Source organism: Perca flavescens, chromosome 1, assembly GCF_004354835.1.
Source record: "Perca flavescens isolate YP-PL-M2 chromosome 1, PFLA_1.0, whole genome shotgun sequence".
In the NCBI taxonomy this organism is placed as follows: domain Eukaryota; kingdom Metazoa; phylum Chordata; class Actinopteri; order Perciformes; family Percidae; genus Perca; species Perca flavescens.
Genome location: NC_041331.1, coordinates 2,840,815 through 2,867,302, shown reverse-complemented (window position 1 = coordinate 2,867,302; position 26,488 = coordinate 2,840,815). Strand labels below are relative to the sequence as shown.

General features: G+C 42.6%; 1 protein-coding gene across 1 annotated transcript in view; it reads left to right on the top strand.

The window, feature by feature from the left end:
• Positions 1–245: 245 nt before the first annotated feature.
• The window catches only part of cdh8 (cadherin 8), a 112,829-nt gene continuing 86,586 nt past the window's right edge, over positions 246–26,488 (top strand). The window contains exon 1 of the mRNA XM_028575718.1: positions 246–503. Within this exon, the coding sequence (XP_028431519.1) occupies positions 246–503 (258 nt within the window). The remainder of the gene's footprint in view (positions 504–26,488) is intronic.

Genomic DNA, 26,488 nt, shown 5'->3' with positions numbered 1-26,488 from the left:
ACGCCAAATGGATGCTGTGCTGGGCTCCTCACCCCCTCACCAACTGCTATGGAGGCATGCCAAGCCATGCAAGTGACCTTTATCACACCATGAATGCAAGCTCCGCCGTTCAAAGAGGACACAAGTAACCTTTTCTTGTTATCTAAGAAGGAGCTGTTGATCTGAAGACAGAGGCGCTGGAAACGAGAGGCCGAGAGAGAAGAGACTCGTAAAACAATCAAAGAAAACAAACACACGACGACAGGATGCCAAAGCGGTCCGAGGAGATGCTGATGGATCTGTGGATGTCCTTGCTGCTGGTGTGGATTACTTGTGTTCCCTGCGTGTCTACGACTCCTATCATAGGCCAGTCCAAAAGTACACAAACTGGTGGGTCCGCAGCGGTGGCGAGCAGTCCTGGCGAAGGACAAAGATTACTGAGCCGCGCCAAGAGAGGATGGGTTTGGAATCAAATGTTTGTGCTGGAAGAATTTTCTGGACCTGATCCAATTCTAGTTGGCAGGGTGAGTGCTGTGATTGTCAGCATTATATTAAGCTCGCTTATCGTGTGGAAACATTAATTTGGCCATTTGAATGCTCCCTCCGTATTTTTTTTTCTTCCTTCCCATGGGCAGCGGGAGGGTTTTGGTTGTCAAGGGGGAAGCAGAGATATGGGGACAAGAGAGAGGGATGTGTAGAGGCAGGGAGGAAGAGGGCTGACAAAATGCTTTTGGAAATAATTAAACTCTCATCAAATAATGGTGGCAACATTTTATGCTGTGTTGGATGTCCTTGAAATCCGAGATACTGTGCAGCAGTCACAGATTGTTTCTTCCCTTCTTTTTTACACACTTGCTATTTCTACACAAAATATACACATGCACGAGAAAGAAAGTTTTTTTTTTTTTTTTTTTTTTTTTAATTCCCCATATCCACCCACACCCATTTATTCCTGTAAAGACCTGATTAAATTGGAATTGTGCATTACATAAGAGAGGTTTTTATTTATTTATTTATTTATTTTTTCAGTTATGGTTAGTTTTTCCATTCTATAATGAACAGAACTGCAGGCTAATCCTGCGGCTCTGGGCCACCTGCTCCCTGGCCTGTGTGGAAGTGTCAGGCAGGTTTTCAGGGGAGGGACGGGAAGGCTGCTGGCCAGCCCGGCCAAAGCAGCTTGTTCACAGCTCATTGCTGGGACTCACCTGGGGAGAGTCAGCCTGGCAGCCAACGCTTGCTTCCCTCCCCCAGAATATCACCCAGCCACTCTGGCACGGACGGGAACGCAGGCCATCGAGCATATTTGATCTTGTTCAGTAATAGCTTTTGCAAACAGTGTTGCGGTGCCTAATATTTGATAATTGGTGGGTATGCCTTTCTTGTTTATGACATATTGCCGTTGTAGTGCATTGCAATATATGTTTTTTCAACCCCCTCAGAGCTGACAGCACTGACGCAAAAAGCTGCTGTTGCACAAGAAAAAATAAAGCCACTTGTGATCCAAGTAAATACTTTTAACTTCACTTCCTCTTGTTTTTTGTTTTTTTTTACTTATTTTATCCCGAGCATTGTCATATGGCTGCATCAATTAACCATTCGGCACCATGTGGGATTTGCACCTGTGTTTTCTAAATACCGTACGAACACAGAAATGCTGTTAAGTGATGCATTAATTTTTCACGCGAGTCAATTAGGCAGCCTCTGTTGGATTCCACGATGGCTGCTCATCAGAATGCTGAAACAAACAAGCGCACACTCCGGGGCCACAGTGGCCATCCGTGAGACTGGAATTTAAAGGTTAGATCTCAGCTGTGACATACCGAGTATCGAGGCTTTCACATATCAACTGGATATATTCAGTATGGATGGCTGTTTTACCTGAAAGTGTTTCTTTAAAAAAATATAACCCTTAATGACGACGAACGTGGATAAGAGATTCGTAATTTCAAGCTCACCAGGCTGTGTGCCTGCGAGGGTGAAATGCTCTTCGCACTGCCGACAGAGGATTGGTGGCACAAAATCAAGGTGTGTTAGCGGTCGTGAGGGATGCTTTCTCTCAAGGCCTCGGTTAAGGCTTTGCAACAAATGTGACCGTAGAATAGGTTTGTCATAGATATAGGCCTCTCCCTGTTGAAGGACATGCAGGGATTGGGCGCGGGGTTGGGTAGGGGGGGATGAAGAAGAACTCTGCTTGCCTTTTTGCGAGGTGATGATGATGATGATGATGATGGGTTGCGTTCACTGCAAGGTTAAGTGCTCATGACTATGCCTGGCAGAGCTAAGATAAGTCCTATGTTAAACCAAGATGGCACTGTATTGGTTTAAGACTATAAATCTCTCTCTCTCTCCCTCTCAGTCCCCTTTTCTTCCCCTTTCTCTGTGTTTCTCACGCTTAATTAAAAAATGAATCAAATGGGCGGGAGGTGTGATTCAAATGGGTCACACGGCTCTCTGTGTACTTTGCACAATTTCCTTCCACTGAGTGTGAGACTGCCTGTGTCTGAGGTTGTGGGCCTATTATCAAGGAAGTCCAGGGGCCAAAGATTGGATTCTTTCCATCCCATAGTTTTTTATTGCCGGTGCGCTCTGAGGTTTAATTATACATGCATCCCCAATCCTGTGTCGGTGACCAGGCTCCCCTCGACCACACCGACACCGGGGAAGGAGAGTGAGAGATGCCGTTTGCGAGAGGGATAGAGTGAGATTGTGCCATCGATTTTTAACGGTGTGTCATTCTCGGTGTTCGCTCTCAGCGGAGACGATTAGCATAAAAAAAGGCAGGGGAGGGGGGGTTAGAGGAGGCGGAGGTGTGGGAGAGTGAGAAGGATGGCCACAAGGCGTGACAGCACCCTTCCCTTTTGCTGTTCTTCTCCAGCGCGTCGTTTTTCTTGACATTGTGATTCACTGAGCGCCGTGTTCGTCAGCCCCCGTCAGTCCCGTTGGCGTCGGGGAGCAGACATGCAGTACCTGTTAAAGTGAAGCAGGGGAGACAGCTGTGAAAGCTTGTTGCTCGGCTGTAGCTTAAAACGAACACGGTGTTGGAAGGGATTTTAGGATTACTCATCAGGAGCCAGGGACGGTTCAGAAATAACCCGTCATTAGGAATAGAAGTACGCAAATGGAGTGTTAAGGTAGATAGGCTCGAACGTATCGCTCACACTCGGACTGAGCTTGGGGACGTGCGATTGCTCATTGTTGACGACGAGTGGGAGATATCACTTCAACGAGAAAAGACTCTCATGTAGGCCACTGGAAGGCAAGCAGAGGGTACTTTTAGGTAAAGCGGCTCTTGATTTACCATTTCACAGCCATGATGGGAAAGTGTAGCCTGGGTTTTAAAATAAAATGGCAGTTCTTTGGTGTATAAGGTTGTTGTACTCTTGTTGACAGCCTTTCTTCACTCTGGCATGAGGCCTATCCGAACCCTAATGCAATCTCAGCCATGTTTCCCTTCCCTTCTTTGATCAAAGCCATTTCAATTATTCAAACAAACAAAGAAGCAGCTCATTTACACCACGCCATTAAAGACAAAACGTTGCCTTAGAACAAAAAGACAAACAGTGGACAAATTGCTGTGTTTGCACCAAAGAGAAATCTGAATTCTTTTCTTTGTAGTGTGAGACAGATTGATGGCAGTTAGCGCCGGGATATCTAACGGCGTTAACTTTTCTCGACTCCTTTACTTCCCAGCCATCATTTAGCATATGGTGTGTTAGGATTGATAATGATGGCTTCCAGCCTGCTGAATAGTAGCGCAGATGTGGTAAATTGACTGATCCCTCATCCCATTGTCCAACGCTTTTATCCACCACAGCATCGTATATGTGTTTCGCACAAAGAGAATTGATAATCAGCCATTAGTATTAATCAATTCAGGTTGAACTGCAAGATTGCAAGGACTGACATTGGCTTTGATTATTGATTCAGCAAAGGAAACGGATATGTTGGGAAGGAAAAAAATACCTTTGTCTTTGTGTGTGTGTGTGTGTGTGTGTGTGTGTGTGTGTGTGTGTGTGTGTGTGTGTATGTGTGTGCGTGTGCGTGCTGTGGGAATGAAATACAAGCTTCATTCTTCCAAACAAGCTGTTTGACAGGATTCCCAACAAGAAGGACCACAGTAGTATCAGATAGGAGGTGTAATGGAAGTCCGCAGGGTGTTTAGCTTGTAGCAGAGGAGATATTGTGTAATATAAGTGATGTTTGCATTGCCCTAAAAATTTAAGACCTTTTTCAAGTAGTGACTTGTCTGAAATATTTGTTCAAGTCTTTCTTGTCTTCCCCTTTCGAGGTGCTTTCAGGTGAAACTGACAAGAGAACACAGCTTGGATTCATAGTGTTCCTTGGAAAAAAAACGGTGCCCTTAATATTTTATTATTAATTGATTTATTTACTGAATGGTGTATCTGTTCAACACGATACAAGTTAAGATTGCAGTAACTTTTCTTTCGTCTGTCATCTTTATCCGGGATGTTTTTTCCGCCGAATTCAATTCAGAACTGTTTGTAGCTTTTGTTGCTTTCTGCACTTTGGACTGCCAGAACAAGATGTCTATAAATACTGATGCGAGCTACTTCTGCTCGGCTGGATTACCTCTCCCCATCTCTGTCCCCCACCTCTCTCCTTCTCTGTGACGGGGTGATTATGGAGAGACTGACTCTTGAGCCCAAGTAAGCTTGCCTCCAGGGCCGATGTGGTGTGGTACAATGACATTGTTAGAATTTCTCCAAGTGTTTGGCTTTGGCATTGCGAAGCAGCGAGGCAAAGCTAAGGCGAGATTGAGTCCTGAATGCAGCTGCCAAACATCCCGGTTTTCTTGACCGAGTCGTGCCAACGCGGCCTCTGATCGGCGAGGATCTCCCACCTTAATCTGCATTTACCCCGGCTCCAACAATTGAACGCATATCTGGCTCTGCCTTTGATTGATGGATGAGGAGTGGGAGTTAACGAGAATATTAGCCGAATTATTGCCAGTGATTGATAGCCATTACGACACATGAATTATAAGCATTGGCTCGGATATAATGCATTCTGAAATATAGCCCAAATTAGACAAAGGTCCCAGTGCCATAGTGAGAGGATTGAATCCAAAAAAAGCTGTCATTAAATCCATATTTGTTGGACTTCATTTCATTCCATTTGGGTTCTCACACCCACAACAGCCCCTGGAATACAGCTCTGTAATCTCTCTCCAGGCAGCACCACAAAGACCCGTATTGAGCTGCAGTCTAGCAGCAGCTCCTCTGTCTCTCAGCCCTTAGATCTCCATCCCCTCCTCTTGTGTAATTTAGTAGAAAAAAAACATGCTAACATCCCTCTGTCCTCTGCTTCTACCTCCTTTGCCTGCTCTGTGACGGCGCTCCTCTCTTTCCCCGAGGCTCACCTGTACAGTATATCACTAATGCCGGCAGGGCCATTATATCAATGGGCCATGGTCACAGTCTCCCTCTTCCTTTCCAATCTCTCCCACTGTCTGTCCCTCCCGGTCTGTAATAAAACACTGGGCCCAGCGGTGGCTCTGATAGAGCTGTGGGATCACATTAGTGCTGCCCTCGAAAAGCTTGACAGGTTGTCTATGGCTTTGTGTCGTCATCCTGGTTCCCATTAACAAGCTGTGTATGTGTGTGTGCATGTGTGTGTCGTACAGTAGTCCATTCGGGAGTGTTCGGGAGGACTAAAATGAGATGAGCAGACAAAGGCTTGGATGGAGTATATTTAGACATGAGGGTTATATGTGCACCAGCAAATACATGGCGATGAAGCTTCATAGCCGTTGTATCATTGCAAACATTTGCTGGGGTGTCAGCGGAGACATATTCATGAAAGATTTCTCTCTAAACTGCTCTCTATGTGTTTTGAGAAGACATTGCAGTCTGAATTCTGTGGTATTTCCAATTTACTGTTGACCTCGTCCTCACTGGCATTATTACTTTTGAAGCAAACGTATCGCCATTGCCTGTATCTTAAATGCTATTGCCGAGTCGTTTTACTAGCCTGCCAGTGCTCATTTAATAGAAAGTGCGGTAACACTTTATTCAAAGGGGTGTGCATATGACTGACATGACTGTCAGAACCATCTCATGAACACTTCTCATGAACACAAAGTCTTTGTGAATGTTTATGACTGTTGTCATTAGGTGTCATTCATCTTATTGCTTTACTTGTGGTCAAGGTAATAATTCATGACACCGTTTTTGAAAGTGTAATGAAACTTTATGACATATATACAACAAGTCTCAATTCTAATCAAACTTTATGACATCTTTACGACGAAGTCTAAATTGTTTCTCTTTACTTGAGGTCAAGGAAAAATATTCATGTCACAAGTATAATGGTCTCATGACAGCCAATGTAATGATTTCTTGAAGATTGATAATTAGGCCTGCTATGACATATTTATGACAGGTTATATTGTCTCGCTTAATGTCAAGTTGTCATAACACATCTCAAAGAATGCTAACTTTGCATTAAAAGTGTCATAATTTACCAAATGACACTTATAGACAACAGTCATAAACTATCATAAAGACTGCTTCATGTTCATGCCATGGGTCATGTCATGGTTGTGAAGGTGTCATGTCAGTGTTATGCACACCCCTTCAAACAAAGTGTTACTGAAAGTGCTGTAGAGTATGTTTATAATATTGTACCAATGGCGTGATGTGTCATTTTTGAATCATCACTGATTCTGTGTCCCTCGTGATGTCTTTCTAAACACACCCACACAGATAACCATGGAGCATACACAGCTCACAGTGCCCTGTCTCTCCTCTCACATGTGCCGGGCGACTGTTGTGCATTAACTCACATACCGCGTTGCCATAAGGGAGCTGAAATCATGTTTCAGTTCAGTGTATCGTAAGGAGGCACATGACGCGTCTCGTCCGCGATCCCTGGTAGCTCTCTTGTGTACATGCATCAGCTGCAATTATAATTTAACAGGAAAGCACATCCATTCACATGGCTTCAGAGTCCCTGAGCAAAATAACAAGCTTGCTGCTATCACTCACATCTGTGGCTCAGCGTGATTAAATCCATGTTGTACGGTGAGTAGCTCACGCGGGGGCCACTTTCCTCAGCTTCTACAGCAGTGCTAATTCGTAGCAAATGGCCCCTTTAGGGTTCACCTTGGACTGCGTCGCCGCGCTTAGCTGTCTCCCATGTCAGTGTTTGTCAGTCAACGGTGTCAAACTCTTCCACTGGAAATCCAGAAAAGCCCTCTCTTCTAATTAAGTCCAACAATCCCTCTCCCTCCCCTCTCCTCTCCTTCTGCCTCCCTCACACTTCCCTGGCTCACCGGGCTTGGCCTGGGATGGCTGTGCGGAGGTGGAGCGCTTAGCAGGCTAAATCATCTGGCACTCGGCCTTGAACTTTGCTCTAACTAATTTATAGGAATTAAAGTGGTTCACCTCAAACACTTGGCTCGTGTGCCGCTTTGGCTAAATTAGTCTGGTTTCTTTTCAAAATAGGGGATTTGGCTTTGTTTGAATTATATCATTTTCAAAGCATCAAGAGATACATTTGCAATTTAATAGGCTTAAGCCACTTGGCCTTTTTCTTGCGCTGACATTTAAATGATTGGTGATTTGTTAAACAAATCGCCGGCCCGTGTGCATTGAAAACAGGCGGCAAAAGGCGACTAAATTAAGGCAGCATTAGAGAGCGTGACGTTGGACATTCTGCTTACTTATGAATCTGTGCTGTGTTTTCCAGTCAAAACATTGGCCAAGCATCAGTAGCAGTAAATGAGGTTACAATTATTCAAATCTGATTATTCAAATCAAAAGATTATGATTATCTGAAACCTGCTAATTGGCCCTTGCCTCTGACATAGTAGTTGTGGGCATAAGCTACGGCAGCAGCAGCAGCAGCGGCAGGAGCTAAAGATCCCTGCTCCCTGTGCCAGTGTGCTCTTGTGGGCTCAATGTTTGGCTCCATTCCCCAGGCAGCTCCTCTCCTATGGATAGAGCCCAGCGTATGTGAAATGCTGCAGGCGGCTGCAGGCGGCTTATCCCTGCGCCTCTGCTCCCATACACGTCCCATCAGCCAAACTGGGACTGCCGGAGTAATCTTGTTAAGAATGGATGTTGCTATTGTGCAACTGGATGTGCATTTTTGCTTCACAGTTAGCTGGGAGCACACGTGGGCTGGAGCAGCAGAGACAATGGGGAGGGACTTTTGGATCTGCAGGGTGAGTGCCTATTTCTGGCACTTAAAAGATGACAGTCCTTAACGCTCTTCCTCCGCCTCTTTACTTTCCCTCCTCACTCCTTTCCTAGCTCCTTTCTCACGCGCCTCATAGAACATAATAACAACAAAGCGGCCTCAGTAAACAGTGGAGGTGACATTTACTTGAAGATCGGTGTCTTCACCTATAACAGGTATTAAAGATGATGATTATTATCCCTGCTGAGTGGAAGGCAGGAGGTGGCTCACCTCAATCACTGACGTGACAATAAAAACACACACACACACACACACGCACACACACACACACACACACACACACACACACACACACACACTTCTCTTCCTGCAAACGCTCCTAACTCTGGTATCAGGGTGCCAACAGACTGTGGCTTTGACCTTTCTCACAAATGAATTATTTCGGTTTAATGATCCCTTCTGCAGAAAGAACAAAAAGATAGCTGAAATAATAGCCACAGGAGGAGAGGTGGAAACGTAAAAGGGCAGCACACACCACCCCCCATACTTTATTCTCCAACCTTACTTCCACTCTACCTGTGAAGACACCTGTATCCCTCTAATAATGCCTCTTCCTGCTGTTTGTGTCTCCAAGGTGCATGTGATACATCTAGCCTGAACCGTAGAAACGAACTGACGTGAAGATAATAATAAAAAAAACACCCTGGATGTAACAAGCAGGTGGTGATGATGGAAACACACGCTTCTTTGTTTGTGTGTGAAAGTGACACTTTGGATGTTTTTTTCTATTCTTTCGTCCTCCAATGTTTGATTAATTCTTCTTTTTTTTCTTCTGTCGGATCAGAAAAAAGGGATGGGAAGTGAAGGGGGGAGTAGATGCATGAAAAATTCACAACGTTATAATATAAAATCCAGATGAATCATAAATGCTTAATGGGAATCAGGGCCGAGCATGCTGGATGTTAAAATTGTTCTCAAAGATTCCTGGGTGTATGCCCTTTGTCTGCCAGCACCGCATGCACAAAGAGGAACACTGCATGTAACGTCGCCTCTCTCAGCTGCTCCATCTCTCTCGATGGCAACGAAATGAGGTGTTGAGGGACAGTGAATAGAGAATGCCAGAAACATGTGAAAAGCTTTTAGAGGGTAGAGGCCGTCTGTTATCGAAGTCTGGCTAATTACCTCTGGCCTAGCCGCAACTGACTGTTGTTGTGCTTGTGGATTGGACATGCACCGTCTATCTGATGAAATATTAACAAATCTTTGCTAACACCCAGTCTCCTCTATTGTGTTTTTAATGAAAGGCAGAGATCCAAGAAAAACTTCTGCTATTATGAATAATAGAACATCCAATTAGTGTAACATCATCGCAGATGAGTTTGATGAAGGACCGGACTGGTGTAACGTTGGAGGAGAGTGAACATTTAGTTAAGTTATCAAAGTGTTTGAATGTGGTAGGGCGGTGGAGGTTGATTGCTTATGACGCGCTGACAACCTCATACACAATTAACCCCTGTGTACTGCTTATATTAAGAATTACGAACAAGGAAGTTGAACTAAAGTTTGGATTGCACTTATTGTGTAAAAAAACTATGATGCATATTTTTCAGTTTTTCAAAATAGGGTCAAATCAGAAAAGTAACAAACTAGCTTGCCTATGCAAAGTGGAAGCCTAGCTTGCAAACATTAGCACTGATTTCCACCAGATGGTACTTTTGGATCAAGTTATATGAACACATGCTTACATGTAGTACACTGTGTACCCAATTTACTCACTTGTGTAGTGCGTACATTTAAATAGGGTTGTGTTGTCTGAAATTGCGCATGGCTGATATGCACTGACCAGAAAATACCCCTTCTGTTTAATGATAAATTGCAGCCAGGCGGAGCATTACTGCCACCTATTGTCGTCCACCTGGCTTGTTTTCTCACTGACAGCAGTATAGTGGTACTTATCAAAAAAAAAAAAATTGTTTGTGTTTCGTCCTTTCAATAATAACCGCCGCAGCTTCCTCGCCGCCGCGTTCACTAGTTGGGAAATACGTTGCTGGTCCCGTAGCTTCTGCTCCGTAGCAAAGATGGCGACCGCTGGGTGCGAGTAGTGTCCAGCGTTCCAAACTCAACATTTTGACCGCTTTGAGTACAGCATCTGGGTACTCGTAGTGCACTGCATGTGGCCACACTTCAGTGTCAATGCACTATGTACTTAAAATAGCAAGTGTAAGTACATAAGTACGCAGGTTTTAGTTGCATTAGTGTTGTGTTCATCCCACATTATGCAGTGGATGGGGCTTAGCTAGTGTTAGCTGTTTCTTTTGACCAAACACAATGATGAGTTGTCCTGTAACCTCAGCACTCTGCATGTTATTCAGTGATCAAAGTATTACACGCAGTAACATACAGAGTGCTCAGAGTACACATGGGACCAAGCAATGGCTAACCATGTCAGCCGACGAGCTGTTTAACTGTATGTGTGGCACTTGGGATTACAGCAAAGTGATTAGAAATTATTTTTACACAGAATTTGCATCAATCAAATTACAGTACTGAGACTGCCAGTCAGAAACCAAAATCCACAACCACTGGAGAACACTATTGCACTTTTTTCTGCCACCACAGAAGAATATATACTGTACAACTTTAAATTCCTCTTCTTCGGAAGTTACAGTTTTGACCAAATAAGTACACGAGTCAAGTCACAGAGAATATACAGTGTGTGCAAGAAAAAAGAATTAGAATTTCACTTAAACTTTTTTTTCTCAGAATGTTTTTTTTATTGAGACAGTTGTTATTGTGTAGACTTTTTGTAGGAAAGTGAAAGTAAGATTACATTCAATACATCTTTATATAGAACATTTGGTACAAATGTACAGAATTAAAACAAGATAACTTAAGTCCACCCATACCCTTTCCATTCCTCAACATACTACTCTTATTCATTCAACCCACTAAATAGATACATCAGTGCAAATATGTAGTCTACAACTTTTACTGTCAGGTATGATTTCGCTTAAACTTTAAATTCTATAAATCAATGTAATAATTACATGTAAACACATGAACAACTTTGTCATAATCAGAGCTATCCATAAGCTTATCCTGCTCGGGGTCACAGGAGGCTGGCACCTATCCCAGCATGCACTGGGCATGAGGCGGGGTACACCTTCAAAGGCTGCCAATCTATCACAGGGCTCAGCACACATTCACACTCACATTCACACCTACAGGCAATTTAGAATTTCTAGTTCACCAGTTAACCTGCATGTTAACAAGCATTAATTAATGTTGTTATGGGGAAGTATGTTTTGTCTTAATATACAATAAAAAAATTGTGCTGAATGACAGTTAAGGTCAAAATAAAAGCTTGATTTGCTCTTCACTGGTGCGATTAAGAACGCTAGTTAAGTAATGCATTGAACTGAAAATCCAAAAATACAACATTGTCAACAATATTATCCTTTAAGGGAATTCTCTTTCAGTACTAAGCAGTGAGAACAAGAAGCGCAAAGATACTTTAAATTTCACAAAAAACGAGGAGTGCTGTGCCTCGGAGGGGGGGAATCCCCTCCGAGTCTCCCGAGATGACTCTCCTCGCCTCTAAGAAAAGGGAACACTGCCAAATGGCACGGTGCCCTTTTATGTTACTTTCTGTGTTTGTTTTTTTTTCTGCGTCATGACGCCGCCGCGTCGCTGCTGTTAGCTGATGAAGACAAGGAGCAGCTGTGGTGAGGCAGCAATATTTTAATAGCTCCACAGATCTTTCAATGGTTTGTCACCGGGGGGAAACGACCTGGGCCTACCCCAAAACCATTGTAGCCTCCATCTGGATGGAAGCAGTCACACAGGTCCTCATTTTCCTCCATCTCAATCTGTGCGGCACTCCCAGTGTTTACGGCCGGCGCCCGCTTGGTTCACCACTTGCCAAGATACGGAATGTTTATCAGTGTCTGTCTGTGCACACAGGAACACGCGGCACACGAACACAGATGCACATGCAAACACAAACACACACATTGTCTGTGTCTCATTGAGTGGCCAGATAAGAAAACATGACATTATCTTTTCGGTGTGTCTGGTGTACCTGTGTGTCGGTTTATTTGTGTGTGTGTGTGTGTGTGTGTGTGTGTGTGTGTGTGTGTGTGTGTGTGTGTGTGTGTGTGTGTGTGTGTGCGTGTGCACCCATGTGTCCGCACAATGAGTGTGCAGTCAAAATGCTAATGTCATATCTGCCTTGATGACCTTTTCTTCTTTGTTGATGCCCGGTGTTTTTTTTGTAAACAGTGCTGATATCCTGGGATGTGTAATTACTGCACCGCATCAACACGATGCCTCTTTATTAGTTTTCTGACAATGGCCTTCCTATTCACAGCTGAGTGCTGTTTGTGTGTGCGTGCATGCGTGCGTGTGTGTGTGTGTGGGCTTTTCTCTTTTTTTTTTTTTTTTTATTCTTTATTGCAAGACAAGTACAATGGCAAAAGTGCATACATACCAGGGGTACCAGGGCTTAAGGTGTAAATACATTATGAGAAAAAGAGAAAAGAAAAAAATATAACAGAAATTTCAAAAGTTCATGCAATTAAGAAAAGACAGAATCTTTAAGGTTTTAGGGTTTGTAGAGTGCTGAATAGTTTGTATATATTGTTGCATTTCATTCATAAAAACTTTAGATGTTTTCTGTTAGGGAATTTACTAGGGCTGTCAAACGATACATTTTTTAATTGCGATTAATCGGCAAATTTCTATAGGTAATCGTGGTTAATCGCATGTTTTAACCCATGAATACAATTTTAGTATTTTGCATTTCCTAACTGTTTTTAAGTACATATTGACAATGGAAAGCAATTCTTACCAGTGTATCTTGATTGGGAATCAAATGAATGCAAAAAAAGTTACTTTATGAACTTGACTTTAAGATTTGTAATTGTTTAGTATTTATTTACTGTAAACAAAAGAAAAATGTGTGAATCTGTCATTATTGCACAATTCCTCCAAGTAGGCCTACCTAACCTAACTAAGGTGTAACACTTACACTTTGCTTATACAATACAAACAAAATGGTCCAAAATCAGATGCCACAGCAGGACATTTGTAACCTTTACCTTTTTCTAATAAGGAATGTAACAATTCTCCTGGGCAGAAAAGGGGGTGGACAAAGTCAATGTGCAGTAACTCCTATGTAAATAATTTTGATTACTCACTGACGTCCAGTGATCACCGGTTAATGAGACAGCGTTTGCACTTTGCAGCAGTTCCAGTGTGGCTGCTTTCTCCGTGGAGTACAGGCTGTGTGTGCGTGAAACTACTGTCCCCCTCGACAACGTTTTAAAAGTAAACTTTCCATTCAGAATCTTATTGGCATCCATTTCGGCGTCTCGCGCTCGCCATCCACTCAGAACGTAACATTAGCCTGCTACTCTTTGGCCGGCTCCAAGCCCAAACCAGTGTGTGCGGCGTGCCTGTTGTTTTGTTTCCGGTCTAGCTAGATCCGGTGTGGTGTTGTAGTTTTTCTAACGTTACTAGTTGTTGTGACAGCATGTGAAAAAAACTACAAAGCTAGGCCAAAAAGAACGTTAATCTCGCGCTAAGAAAATTGACGCCGTTAAAATGGGTTTGCGTTAACGCCGTTAATAACGCGTTTAACTGACAGCACTAGAATTTACTTTTGTGAATGTGAAATGTTGCTAAGATAATACAAATATTTATAATATATATGATATTGTTTTTCTGTTCTAAAATGCAGGCATCATAAAAAAACACAGCTGAATCCTATATCACTAGTCCTTAAAGCATCTGCTGCTGCTTCTGCTCTCACACACACACACACACACACACACCTGATAAAGACAATGGGTCATGTTGTTTTTATTTATGTCAGTTTAGCTCAACAATAGTCATAATATCCATACTATTTCATGTATTATCCAGTTTTTCATCTCCCGGAGCTCCTTAGAAATGATCTAAGGGGATTCATAAATAGATCATATATCCACGTTACCCAGAGAATGAAAAAAGGATGGAGGGATTTAACTGAGCAGATTCCTCAGTGCGATGTATTACTACAACAAATACCGCATCAGATCAAGACCAAATTCGGATCAGGTGTCTTGAGCGGGATCTATGCACACAATATGTGTGCAAACATTTACAATGCAAAAACAGGAGCGGGATTCCTGCCTTTGTTGCATCACCGGCGTGGAGGGAAAAAAAGCATGTCAGAAGTGTGTCTGTGCATACGTAATGGGATCCTACTCTGCACCGGCTCTGCGTTTGTCGATAAGGATCACACTCCCCAGGTTCGACTCCGGGGATTAGGGCAGAGGCCGTTTGATCTTGGTGGTTTAGCATAAAAATCGCAAGTCTCCCGAATCCTGAAGCAAAGGAGCTGAGTTAGCTAATTGGGCGGTGCTGCTGCATGCTGGGATGGACACATTGTAGCTTCATGTAGAGACCTCAAGATGCCTTTGACAACGCCACAATTACGGTAAAGTCAGAGTGCTGTGTTAATGATGCTTTTAGAGCGGAGGAGAGTAGAGCCATGTTTTAATTCATGCAGCTATTGACACAATGCTTTCAAATAGAGGAAACACACACACATAAACACACACACACTAAATAATGTGTACATAAAATAGCAACTTAATCTCAATCGCAGCAAGCAATCAGACAGGAAACTAAATCTGTCCATCATCAAATTGGAGCCGTGGTCAGCCTCTGCGTATGAAAGTGTATCCCGAAAGGCTCCGGAGCTGCGTTCAGGATCCCCTTGCATCTACATCGGATCCACATGCGTCTAAGCAGCCGACGCAGCAAAAGCAGAGAGGGGTGTGCATGTTACAGAACATAATTGCTACTAATGACCATTAGGAGTTTGGTTTTCATCCTCCAGGGGCCGTAGAAAAGGCCTTGCGTCTTATCAGTTGATTAGAAGCAAATAGACGGGGCCGGATCCTGCATATTAAGTAAACAGGGGGCTAAAATGGTGTTACTCTATCAGGGGAAAGTCTAATGGAGTGGCGGGGAGCTCATCCTCTGCTAATGCTTTGAGTTCTAACAAATGGACAACTGCTCACAAACCAAGCAACTCGTCAAATATTGGTCTCATTCTTTCTCCCGCCAGTGGAAGTTGTATCCGTACAAAACAAAATCAAGAAAGAAAATTGTTCCATCGGTTTGGGGTTTGGGCTCAGTTTACTTTCCTGCTCAGAACAGCAAAATGCTGTAGACCTTTGTGCTGCTCTGTAGTAAAGGCACTTATGCTTTTCCAGCAGCAATGCTGGCATCCAACTGTCAGCGATGGCAGCAAAAAAGTTGTTTTTTTCCTCTCGTGGATTCATTTGCATTATGCAAATAAACTATTGATATGGATCTTCTCCCCTCCGATGAACATTTTGCACAGCAATTTGCCAAGCAAGTAATTTCTTATTGATAGAATGATATTAAACAGGAAATTGTTTTATGAAATGACAAACTCATCTCACTGAAATGTTGGCGAAAAAAATAATAAGAATAAGAGTAATAAAATTAGAAATCATGAGTTAAATGGACAAATGGAGCCTTGCACTCGTCACAGTTGTTCTCGCTGCGCTCTCTTCACCGCCACCTGTGGTTGCACTCTGGGCTTGTGGCTTTGCATTTTAATTCAGTCCAAACATTATTAAGGTTACAAATTCCCTGTGTGAGCTGCAGGGATATCAGCAGTTATACACAGGGCTGTAGGACTTGACTCGAGACGCTTTTCTGTTGCCTCAAATTTGTCTTGGACTGTATTTGGACTAGGACTTGTCTTGAACTTGGACATTGGACTCGCCAAATATTCTAGTTGGTGACGACCGAGTCCAGCACTATATGTTTTTTTTCTGAAGTAACTTTCTCTTTCAAAACAACACCATTAATGAAGCGGGCTCATTCAGAAAACAGATATTAGTTTAATTAAAAATCTATCTAGAACAGGCGCTGTGATTGGTCGCCTGGGATACACCGGACTGCATCATATACCTCAATCATCAGCTATCAATCCTTTTCACTTAGACACAGACACAATGTCAGCGAGCACTCTGTACTCTGGGTTCTTTAGGACAAGTAATAAGAGAATTTCCATTTTATATTTTAAGTATATAATATGGCCTGATTTGATCCTATAGTGTGTTACTCTGCACTTGCTTTTTGATTGTTACACATAATAAAGAAAAATGATCATCTTAAAGTAGAAGATATACTGTCTCTCACATCACATAAATTATGAACAGGTACTGTAAATGATCGTTCTTGAAGAGGATTCTTTTTTTTTGTCTCGGTATCGACTGTCTCTTGTTTGAACTCGGTCTTGACTTAGACTCATACTTTTTTGGACTCGACTACTCCTGGTCTTGGACTTGTCTTGGACTTGACAAAGGTGGACTTGACTAAAGCCCTGGTTATCCATATTGCCAGGGAATACGTGTGCTGTGTTTGTGTAACCTGCACGTCACATTTGTCAGGATTTAGAGAAATGACGGACCCAAAAACGCAGAGATGACAAGGCAGTGTTGAGTTTGAAGATTTAATGAATAAAAAGGGTTACAACAAAAAGAGTCCTGAAGTAAGCAGGCAAAATTTTTTTCCGAAAAACATTGAGGAATCCAAAAGACCAGGAATCACAATAAACTGGACCACCAAGACAAACGGGGTCGAAATACAGACACACAGACAATGATCGGACAGCAGACAAACACAACAAAGACTGAATCCACAAGGTAACGAGGTGAAACAAGGGACAGGTGACACGAGGGCCCAGGAACAGGTGAGACACATCAGGGCGGGGCAGACAATAACAAAGGCGGGAAAATACAAAACAGGAAGTAAAACAAGACATGACATGGGAGAAAACGGACTACAAAATAAAACAGGAAATGAAGCATAAAACATACACAAGGATGAAAACAGGGTAACACGCAACAGAGAACACCAGAGACAGGAAACAAGGAAACGGGGAATGAATGAACACAATAAAACAGGTAAAACTATACAGAAAATCACAACCATGACAACGTTGTGTTTTTTTATTTTTTTTATTTTTTATATGGGGAAACCGAACAAATAGCAATATATTGCAGACTGGAAAAGGTGCCTTTTCAACGTTATTTGTATTTAGATCAACACCCAATTTTAAGTTTGTGTCAACAGAAATTTGCCTTTGTTGAATTATAAATCAAAGGCTGGATTCAAAAATGCATTTCATGTTTTGTTATTTTTCGTATATCATTTCAAAAGCCCGTTTTCAGCCCGGTGCTAAGGCAACATCAAAGCAACCAGAAACATGCAGCACCTCAACACTGTGGCCTCTGCTAACCTTGAGAAAAAGAAGGAAAAAAAACAAACGAGTCACTCAAGTCAATAAAAAAAAATAATATCAGTCCAGCAGGATCAGTCGCAGAAACATTAGACTCAGTTTAATTCATAATGACCTCACAGTTATATTTCCTTTTGTCTATGTCCGCCGAAAGAAATTATTTCCCAATATATATATATATATATATATATATATATATATATATATATATATATATATATATATATATATAGATATCTATAATATATAATGATACTTGTGTGTTATCTTCTGCCCCATTCCTGCTCTAATATCGAGCATATCCAGAGATTGGCACCTGGAGGAAAACAGAAAAGGGAAAGGGGGAAAAAAAGGGTGTGCAGCTGCATTTTCTTCCTCAGTAATCGAATCCCTCAAAAGAGGTCCATTTTTCTTCATCTCCCCAGGTCCACAGGACCTTTAAACAGAGCAAGGCACCAAAAAAAGGCGCCATACAACACAATTATAATTCCAATATAGTCTTGTAAAGAAAATGTAAACAGATAGCCAGGCTGTAAAACTGCCCCCATTTTCCCAGAAGACTGGTAATAAAGTAGAAAAGATGTAATACTGGAAGAGGCTTTTTACCCCCTGTCCTTTTCTCGCTCCAGAAATTGAAAAGTGTGGCTCTCTGCGATGACACTGGTAGAAGGGATGCTATGAGATTTATGAGCGATTTTAAAGGGGAAACAGAGGAGGGGTAGATTTAACCACAGGCGTTAATGCGGTTTTTCAAACGAACCCAATTGCACGAGTATTGATAAGAATAAATGGTAGTCTGCATTGTTGGTCGAGCACCTTTTCCAGTACTGCTGTGCATGTTTGGTCACAGGCTTCATTTCAGACCCGTCTTGACTCTGACAGGGGACACAAACAAGGCACGGGCCCCTCCAGAAATCTCAGCAAGAGCAAATTGGTGACAAATTTTGATTTGTGGGATTGTGCTGCTTCCATATTGGCATATTTTGAATTCTCCGGGCAAGACTTTTCGTTTTCTTCTTCCCTGCCCATAGTATTCTCCTCTTTTGAATATTCTGTTTGTTGTGTGCTGTCTTGGGGGTAGCATTTGTTTTATGTTCTTTTTAGTTTTTTCTCGAGTTTATTCTCCAATCATTAGAAGGCAGAGGAATGGCTGTTTATGCTCATTTCCTGGCAGTGGTTGCAACTGTCCTAATAATAATTACTGGTAGTGGGAGCGGCTTGTGCACACAGCGTAAGTGTGTGTGTGTGTGTGTGTGTGTGTGTGTGTGTGTGTGTGTGAGGACGGAATGTGTTTGTGTTGCATCACCCGTTTCTAAAACAGTTATATTGTACATATTTGTTATTTTGTTATAGTGTCCTTTGTTTATTCCCTTTCTTATTATGTCCATAGTAAGCACCAAACCAGGCTTTTCTCATGAACCATTCGTACAAAGAACATATTGCTTTGAAAAGTATTGCACTGTAATACATATATATTCCATATATATGTATTCCAGTGTTTTTAATCGGGATAACAGAAAAGGAAAACACAAGACTTTGACCCAGGTAATGGGCGTTTGTGTTCCAGTACTATTAAGGGCACTGGTGTTTCAACCCTAACCCTAACCCTATCTTAACTAGTCACTTTGGTGCCTAACTCAAGTGCAACGGCTGCTGAAACCACCGTAACCTTACATTACCCTGTACCTGGCTCTCACATTGGGAGCATGCCTATGTTCCCACATTTCTAAGATTTTTGGGAAAATTAGGCTCTATATTCCCACAGTTCCCACATTACTAAGATTTTTTTTCCAACATGATGCTCTATGTTCCCACATTTCCTTTTTCATAAATTTGTATCAGATTTTAGTCCCCTAACCCTAAACATTTTTGTGGGAGGATAGGGCTTAAATTGAAGGGAAATGTTGACCTAATTTTGAGGGGTTTTTTTTGTCCTAGAAATGTGGGAACATAGGGCCTAGTTTTAAGAAAAATCTTAGAAATGTGGGAACATAGGGCCTAATTTTAAGAAAAATCTTAGAAATGTGGAAACATAAGGCCTAATTTTCAGTGAAAAAAATACATTCTTAGAAATGTGGGAAGACAGGGCTGTGGGACCATTGGGCTGTGGGAACATATTTTTCACATTTTTAATTTTAATAAAATTTTAATTTAACTGTAAAGATTGCTAAATTTAATTGTCATGTGACAGCTCGAAACGTGACCGGCCGTTTAAAAAAGAAAAGAATCATTTATCATTTATTCTTCACAAAGTGTTGTAACATTTATGTGAGGACAAGAGTGTATTTTGTGAAACAGCGTTGATGGATTCCAAGCCATATTATGTAAAGTATTCTGATATTGTTCAGAAAACAGTTTACAACCCGACAGTGGTGACCAAAGGCTGCTGTTGTGTTGAGTCATTAGGGCTGTGTGGTAAGATCTCGTAGCGTGACCTTTTAGCATTTCAGCGTGAATGCAATCTGGTTCTCGCTTAGCCCAAGAGAAGAGGCTCCCGGAGCCGGTTAGTGGGATCATTGTGACTGGCCGAGCAGTTTCCCACTAAGCGTTAATCACAGAAAGGAAGAGAGCGGCATGAACTTTTGTACTTGTGTGAGTGTGCGCGTATGCATATATGCGTGTGTGTGTGTGTGTGCCCTCCTTGTTGTCTGCGCGGGTGTGAATCGCAGTTCGGGCCAAGAAGCAGTAAGGCCCGGCAGGCCGGGAAGACGTGGAGAAGAGGAAGGCTGGGTGTGACAGTTTAGTGTGAGAAGGGGAAATGGCAATGGGCTGCTGAAGCTATTCATCCGTCTGCTCTGACACCCAGCATGCGTGGAAGATGTCCCCAGGACTCGGCAAGGCGGAGAGGAAGTGTGGTCGTGCAGGGGAGTGGGCGGCAGAGTGGAAGTGTCATCCTCTCTGTAAGTGTCACTCCGTCTCTGGTTCCCTGTCTGTATGTGGCACATGGGCGCTGTGTCTTTGCACAGCACTTGCTGTCACTTTCCAAATGTCCGAGCACACAAATGCACAAACATGCTTTTAACCTATTGAACCCTGGGCTGCTTTGGCACTTCTTTTCTACGAGGCCTGTGGCAGTCGCAGCACGTCTTATGGGTATGCTGTATAATGTCACTTTTAATATCTTTAGCTTACCTTGCACGGCAGCTGGATTCTCGCTATATCACGAGATCACGCGACATATCACAGAAAAATCCATCTTGTCAGGCTTTAAGTAACGCGTTGTGTCTAAACTACCAGCTCACCAAACCAATCAGCGTCCTGTGAGGAGCTACAGGCAGCTACTTGGCGTGGTTTAGGTGTGTGTGACGGCCGCAACTTTTTGTTCTAAACGACAATGGCGGATGTGATGACAGATGGTTCATCCGAACACCTGCCAGGTATTTTTTTTTGGAAGTGCCTGCCCTTTCCTAAACAGTTTCCAATGACGGCTTCTCGGATGGTTCTGTGTAACAAACCATCTGGCTCGTCAGGTTCGATATTTAGCACCAATATGTTGAGAATGAGAGGACTTGAAAAGGAGCAAATGAGAAGAAAGTAAGAGATTAATATTTGAAACGTTTTGCCACTCCGAGTGGTAGTAGTACAAATGAGACGTGACTGTACTGTAACTTTACTGTTTTGAGCCCAAATTAGCTTTTTTTAACGGTTACAGTGTTTGTACATTTTCAGGGAAAAGAATAGTACTTTAAATGTAATGGAGTATAAGATTTGATTGAGTGATCTACATTGTTGTGAGTCCCTGGGAGGCAGAAACCACTCCAAAAACAATTCCATCTACCAAAGGGCTAAGACGCAGGGCAACTCTTCTAAGTCACTTTGGTAAATGACTTTTTTAGCCTTCATTGACAAGAGACACAGACGGGAAACACAGACAAAGAAAAAGAGGGATGACGTGCAACAAAGGTCCAACAAAGCAGCAGAACTGGGGACATTGTGGTTATGTGCTATGCATCTCATTTACTAGACTGCTGGGAAGCCACAGAGGGAGGAGGCTTTTTATGGAGAAAAAGTATCAGATTATTTGGTTTCCTGTGTCTTTAATGGACAGGACAGCTAGGTGAGAGGGAGGGGGAAGACATGCAGGAAATCATCACAGGTCAGACTTGAACCCTGGACCTCTGCGTCGAGGTATAAACCTCTCAATATATGTGCGCCTGCTCTACCCACTGAGCCAACGTGGCCACGTCCACAGGTTTTAAGCACACAGATAATAGTTTTACAGTACATAAATTGGATAGTGTGTCCGAGTACCAGAGATGTATAAGAACCACTTTGATAGGACATTCTGTCAAATAATATATTCATAAAACAAAACAAATAACACAATCATAATTTTCTGTCACTGCTATTGTTTTATCTTTTCTTATTTTCATTTGAGATGAATATGTAGGTTCTACAACCAGGGTTCCCATCATGCTTTGTAAGGCTTAGGGTTAGGGTTAGGGTTTGATGCTGAAGAAAATGTCGACGGTTGAGGTAGTACTTACATCCTTTAGTAACAGCAGTAACAGCAGTACAACATATTTCTTAGTATTCAAAACGATGCATACACTTGTAAGTAAATGTACAGAAGTACTTGCAGCAACATGTACTCTTAGTATCGGCAACAAAAGTACTTTCTATGCAGAATAGTCCCTTTCAGAGTAGGGACCACATATATTATATCATTTGAATATTATTATAGATGCATTCATGTGTAAGTAGCATTTTAATCTCCTAGTGGAGCTCATATTTATACACTACAGGGTAGTTTAATCTGTAAGATTATTAATTTTAAATGATAAAATATGGTATATGTGTGTAATCTTTTTTTATAAAGAAGTATGCTGTCAAATAAATATAGTGGAGAAAATCAAATGCAATATGTCTATGTGAAATGTGTTGTAGAAGGATAAAGTGGCATGAATTGGAAATACGTTGAGGAACTGTACAAATAAAGTACAGTATCTCAAAAATATCCTTAATTGCAGTACCAAATGTACTTACTGGAGTAGTTAGCAGTAGTTTCCACCTAAGCAGTCATGCTAATTCCCTCAGTATATGTATGAATGATCAACTGAGTTCAAAGGGTAAATCATCCGTCTACGCAGAACTTAAACTAACTCCATAGTCTGGCAGAGCGCTGCGGATGTGGGTCTGGCTCCACACAGCATTCTGGAATGGGAGAAAAACGTGCTCTGGTTTATTGGCATTTCTTTAAACCATTCACAATCATCTTGGGCGGCGCTAAGGTGCCTATATGCTATAGGTGTCTCTGCAAAATAGCCTCGGGAAGGAACTTGTTTTGGTGGAACACGTATACGTTCAGAAGTAGTTTTAGTCGTGCAACAGAAATCCCAGATTGGACAGATAGTCTAGCTAGCTGTCTGGATTTACCCTGCAGAGATCTGAGGAGCAGTTAACCGTAGTCCTCACAAATCCACCAGAGGTTAGAACGCCAACACAGAGACAGAGGAAGGTGAGGGACATCTGGCCAAAATGAGGGACATCCGGCGGAATTTCCGGTAGCACCTGAACAATCCCGGAAATGAAACGTCGTCGATATAGACTACTCACTCCGTAACATGTTGTAATGTCCCCCACCAGTACACCCCCAACCCCCCTTCCCTGCATAACAAGCACTAGTTATTAACGTAGTTACCTTCAGCATCAAGTCTGTCGCAGTGGGTGACCCAGTTGGGAGAGGGAGAAAGACAAAGAGAGACTGAGGGGGGAGCCAGAGTTGCTGGGATTTTAATGGCTCCTGCTTGCCAAGTGTGGTCATGAGCCTCGGGTGCACAGACGAGACCTAATCAAAAGCCCCTCACCGTGTGACTGACAGCATCAAAGTGCATCTGCTTACTGCGGGGAATGCTCCCAACTTTCTGATTTCTTCACAATTAAAAGTGGCTACGGGAATGGAAACGCACGCTGTGATGATTTCTTCCTGCTGTATTATTTATTTTTTGTCTCCCTCATTTTCCTCTTTTTCTTCTCGTAAACAACATGAGCGCTTATCCCGTTCCCCTGTTATGTTTGTGTACATTATTTCCCAACCCTCAGGAGGCCCAGTGGAGGAGAGGGAGAATTAAAAAGGGAGAGAAAGAGCTAAGGAGTGAAAATGTAGAAAAGACACGGAGAGAAAACGCTGCTGAGAGGCAAGCAGAGCGAGGAGAGTGGGAGAGGGCTGTATTTTTACACCCTCACTGTTTGTAGAGCGTTTTAGCACCCTGAGTAAGTACGCTATGTAGAAAAAAAGTGTTGTGCTGCTCCATCAAAACATCTTTCTGGAAAACGACAGCGTGACCCACAGCAGGAGCGGTTGACCACCCAACTGTAAACCCAACTTGAACGCTTAAAGACGTTACGGGAGCTTGTGTTTGCTCTGAGGCATTTCAGTTTCTGTCTTCCCACTTTTACATATTTTACCATGGATATTTCAAACACTACATACTCATCGAAAACACCAGGATAAATTGGATCTGTCGGATTTATACTTTCTATTTCCATTTCCCTCCCTTCGATTAGCGGATTGGCTACTTAAGAGCTGCTTCCTATCAAGGGAACCGCAAAACTCTGCACGAGCCAGAATGATGGAAATTACTTTGGTGGCTTCCCTGTGTGGCGCAACTATAAGGCCAGGAGTGTATTTCAAATATAATGGAGTTTGGTGCATTCCCAAAGGCAAAATGACGCACATTGTCTCGCTTTTGGAAACGCCGCCAAACCTTTAGCACAGCTACATTCACCTGCTTCCAAAAATCCCCCTCCGGTACTGTTTGTTAATGTTGTGATTGGTTTTGTTTCATACCTGCGTCCTTTAGACCTTCCAGTCCCCCCCCTCCAACCCAACCTTCCTCTCAATGTGACTCCCAAGCTCCTCCATTTTGGCTTTGGTGTTATTAAATGAAAAGACCTCAGGTTGCCGGGAGGATACTGGCACTTGCTCACAGCATCACACTCAACAGCGACATTTGGGAACACACCAAATTCAATTTCTTTCACTGCCAGCCTAATGACAATGACGACCTCACAGAGTAAAATGCAAAGTTGAACTTTTCTTTGTCATAAGCTCTTAGACGTGATTCCTGATCCTGTGACGTCCTTTGTTTTTTCATCCGCCCGTACCAACGGCGCAGGTCAATAGGTTTGGCCACCCCGTTTCTGTGTATGTAAGCATTTTTGCCAGCATCTGGAGCGACTAAATGGATATTGGAAGCTGTTGCTAGAGCCGAGAGAATGTTGGCCAATGGTTGAGATTGATGAGTGTTTGGGCGCTTTCCCTGTGACCCCGCCGCATCTGGCAGGAACAAAGTCAGGCAGGTGTGACAGCCAGCATCCATCTACTAGTCAGCTGTAATAGGGAGGGGGCATTTGTACAGTGACACACACACTCACACACACACACACACACACACAGGCAAGCACATACGCACACTAAAGCCTGTGTTTTCTACACATTTTAGCAAGCAAGGATGCACACACATATCTGTCACACACACACACACGCACACACACACAGGCCTGTAAGTGAAGTATGCTCACACTCCAGCTTGCACACACACACACACACACACAGGCCTGTAAGTGAAGTATGCTCACACTCCAGCTTGCACACACACACACACACACAAACACACACACACACACACACACACACACACACACACACACACACACACTGACTCAGAAGGGGAAAAAAAAGCCTTCCTGGCAAGCTCCACTGTGTGTGTCTTTCCAGGAAGGAGTCGTTTTGCGATGCTGACTCCCTTCAAATGTCTGCGAGCGCTCATGTCTTATTATGGGAGACAAATGACATGTCGCACAAACGCCGCGTCCCCGCTCGTTAGCTCCGGACAAGACAACCTGAACATGTTTCGCTTAACTGTGTCCTCTTCACATGGCGTTATATATCAGGCTGACTTGGGGTTTTAGTTAATTAATACAGTATATAGATGTTAGCCTTTATGGTATGACAGAGGTTCATCTCTGACCATATTTACATTTTTTTAAAGCATTTTTATTATTATTCAAGTTATGTTTTCTGTAAATTGACACTAATAGACATTTATCCTACAGTAAGGTCACACTGCCTTAAAGGGTGGGTTCACCCAAATTACAAAACAAAAAACAACACACATTTTTCAATCACCACTGGTAGAATCAGGCAGATTTGGATTCATGTGCCCAGGTTTCCCATTATAATTAAGAATACTTGGAATGTAGTTTTTACAGCATACAAAAATGACATTAAAGAGAGCAACATGTCCTTGATACAGTACTCCTGTTCGCTCTGTGGATGATTTAAAGCAGCCGGCACATTGTTTTTGGAAATGGTATTAACGTCCAATCAAAATGCATCAGTCCAGTCCAAAATACATAGATCCACATTTGTCATCAAAACAGGTACAGTATTACACTCCTACACACACTTAATTCCAGCCCGGAGGGATCCACGGTGTCTATGACTGGTTGCCATAAGTTTTCTCAACACCACTTTAAACCAATCTGTCACTGGAGATACATCTTTAGAAATTCTAAATGTGTGCGTGTGTGTGTGTGTGTGTGTGTGTGTGTTTCCACCTCGGCTCCATCGAGGAGAATAGAGATATGCAGTACAGTTGAATCACTGTGTAATGTCATCTTATTCTGAAGCTCCTTCCTGCAGGGAGTATTTAACCCCTGCCCAGACCAACGAGGCTCACTATGTTTCCACATGTGGTTATTCTTCGCAGAGATATATGTGTGTAAAGATAATTTTGGGTCTTGACTTCAAATCATATCTAATTATGGGGGAAACACGTAATCTTTCACTCCAAAATATCTGGATCTCTGTACTTTCTTAGAACATGTGAGCATATGTGGAAATTCCTGCATTACGTATTAGATAGAGCTGAGTTTAAGCCCAGTCTGTCCTGTAACAACGGCTTATAATGCAGCTGGTGTAATACATTTTATAGAGACTTAACACCCCATTTTAGCTTGAACACGCCCCCTTCCTAATTCCCATTTTTATGTATTTTGTATGAGTTTTTGGGG